This window comes from Lactuca saligna, chromosome 8 (genome assembly GCF_052625555.1).
Source record: "Lactuca saligna cultivar CGN05327 chromosome 8, ASM5262555v1, whole genome shotgun sequence".
Taxonomy (NCBI): Eukaryota; Viridiplantae; Streptophyta; class Magnoliopsida; order Asterales; family Asteraceae; genus Lactuca; species Lactuca saligna.
The window spans coordinates 83871370-83873568 of record NC_136424.1 but is presented as its reverse complement, the minus strand read 5'-3'; the positions used below and the strand labels follow the sequence as shown (position 1 = coordinate 83873568).

Genomic DNA, 2199 nt, shown 5'->3' with positions numbered 1-2199 from the left:
CACTATGATTTTCCGTAGTAGGGATTTTGAGACTTATTCTCTGATAATGTTTTTCCACAAATTGTCTTGATTAGACACTATAACTATTTTATGTTTTCATGATCTTGGATTCAATGATGTTTTATGCTTGTGATTTGGTAAACTTAAAAATGAAATTTTTGGTGCATATTTTTTGGGATGTTACAATTTGCCTCCTTTTCATTTTCAGAATCTTGATACTCATTTGGCTTTTCCAATTCTAATTTAGGCATGGAATATGCAACGACTTGACACTCCAAAATGATCAGAACTGAAGATCTAGCCTTAGTGCGTTTCTTCTCGATTTTTGGGGCATTATATGCTTGTATTTGATCCTCCATTAATTTCTACAACTCTATGAGATCATTATAATATTTATTTTCATCTACTTGCACCACTTCATCATCATTATTCATGAAAAATGCCTCATATTTATTTGCTTTCAAAAACTTGTCATTTTGACTTACTCCAAAGGTGATTTCTTCGAACCCCACTCTCATGGTAAGCTTAGAATTTTGATTGTCTACTAAAGCTTTGGCGGTGCTTAAGAATGGTCTCCGAAGAATAATTGGTACTTCTTCATCTTCTATCATATCTAGAGTCACAAAATCAATTGGAAAGGCAAAATTTCCAATTTTAACCAACAAATCTTCTACAATTCCTCCAGGGTAAGTAACACATCGATTCACCATATGAATGACCATCCTTGTCGGCTCCAACTTTGGTAGACTAAGTCTCTTGTATAAGGAATAAGGCTTTAAGTTGATACTAACCCCCAAATCGGCTAGTGCTTTAGTCTTTGTGGAATTGCCAAATTCACAAGATATAATTAAGCTACACGGATTCCTCATTTTTGTTGGAATGTATTTCATAATCGCTACTCATTAAGTGTCAACTTTGAACCTTTCTCCAACTCTTTATGATTATTAATAAGATCTTTTAGATACTTGGCATATTTTGGCATTTGATAAATGGCATGATGATTAAGAGAGGCTTCACTTACTTCATAAATTGTTTATGGTCTTATTCCAGTTGGAACATTTTCCCTTGATATACGTATGGAATAGGTGGATGATATGGCTTAACAAACCATTCATCGATTTTGTTCCATTAACCATGGCATGGCATTGCACCCACCACATCGTGGTTTCTAGACAGTCACATTTCGTTGTTTCTTTTCTTCCACTCCTTCGGGTTATGGGTCTTGAGGCTTTCTTTGGTGTCGAGAACTACCAAAGTCTCATTCTGTCACACCCCGAAAACCGAAGGCGGAAACATTTCCGGGGTTGACTCCACGTTGAGTATCTAATCCAATGCACATAGTAAGTAAAGTAAAACAACCATTACATTACATAATAAAAGTTTTACAGTTGTTTCAAAAGTAAAGTTTGTACAGTTGTGATACATAGTATATATAAACCAAAATGAAATGGATCTTCATGTACACCGTCTTCTAGCAAAAAGGATTTTCGGGTACCTGTTCTAACGCTGACCTGAGAACACAAGCGGTTTGAAAAATCAGCATAAAGCTGGTGAGTTCATAAGCGGTTTTTGTTTGTGAAAATGTTTCGAGTTTCCTTTTTGTTTCTGAAATGTTATATGCACCAAGAAAATCCCATATTTTCTTAAAAGTTGGTTATTATTTCACAAATATAAAGTATAGTAAGTTTGTACACTGAAAACATGTCTACTCGTGTGAAAATGTATAGTTGGTTATCTGACTTATTAAATTGTTTTGTTTACTTATCATGTGTTACCAAGAAAGTCTCATACTTTCCTTATTGTATGTTACCAATTGTAAAAGATGTAATGTTATCCAGTTTGTTACTCTTTCTAGTTATGTAAGTGTTACCCAGAAAAGCCCCATGCTTTCCTGCATATTGGTTTCTAATGTAAACGATGTCAAAGATGTAAAAGACGAAATCGTGATTGGTTTCCATGTTTTCCCCAGGAAAGTCTCGTACTTTCCTGAATGTTAGTTACAATACGTGAAAGATGTAAAAGATGTAAAAGATGTAGAAAGTGGTTCATTATTACTATAAGTAAATCTCTGTTATCCTAATTACGAGTTCCATAACCATACAATAGACTAAAACATGTGGCAATAAGTAGTCCACATGTGGCAATAAGTAGTCCACATACTTATGACTTTCGTCACCCTTGAACCATTCCGGTTCGGCT

General features: G+C 34.6%; 1 protein-coding gene across 1 annotated transcript; it reads right to left on the bottom strand.

Annotated features, from left to right (window-relative positions):
- Positions 1-365: 365 nt before the first annotated feature.
- Positions 366-869, bottom strand: LOC145009826 (uncharacterized). Its single transcript, XM_078968454.1, has one exon. The coding sequence runs from the start codon at positions 867-869 to the stop codon at positions 366-368; it is 504 nt and encodes a 167-aa protein (XP_078824580.1).
- Between the last annotated feature and the right edge of the window lie 1330 nt (positions 870-2199).

Excerpts from the sequence above, each read along its gene's own strand:
- LOC145009826 (XM_078968454.1), bottom strand. The coding sequence starts at position 869 with ATGAGGAATCCGTGTAGCTTAATTATATCTTGTGAATTTGGCAATTCC.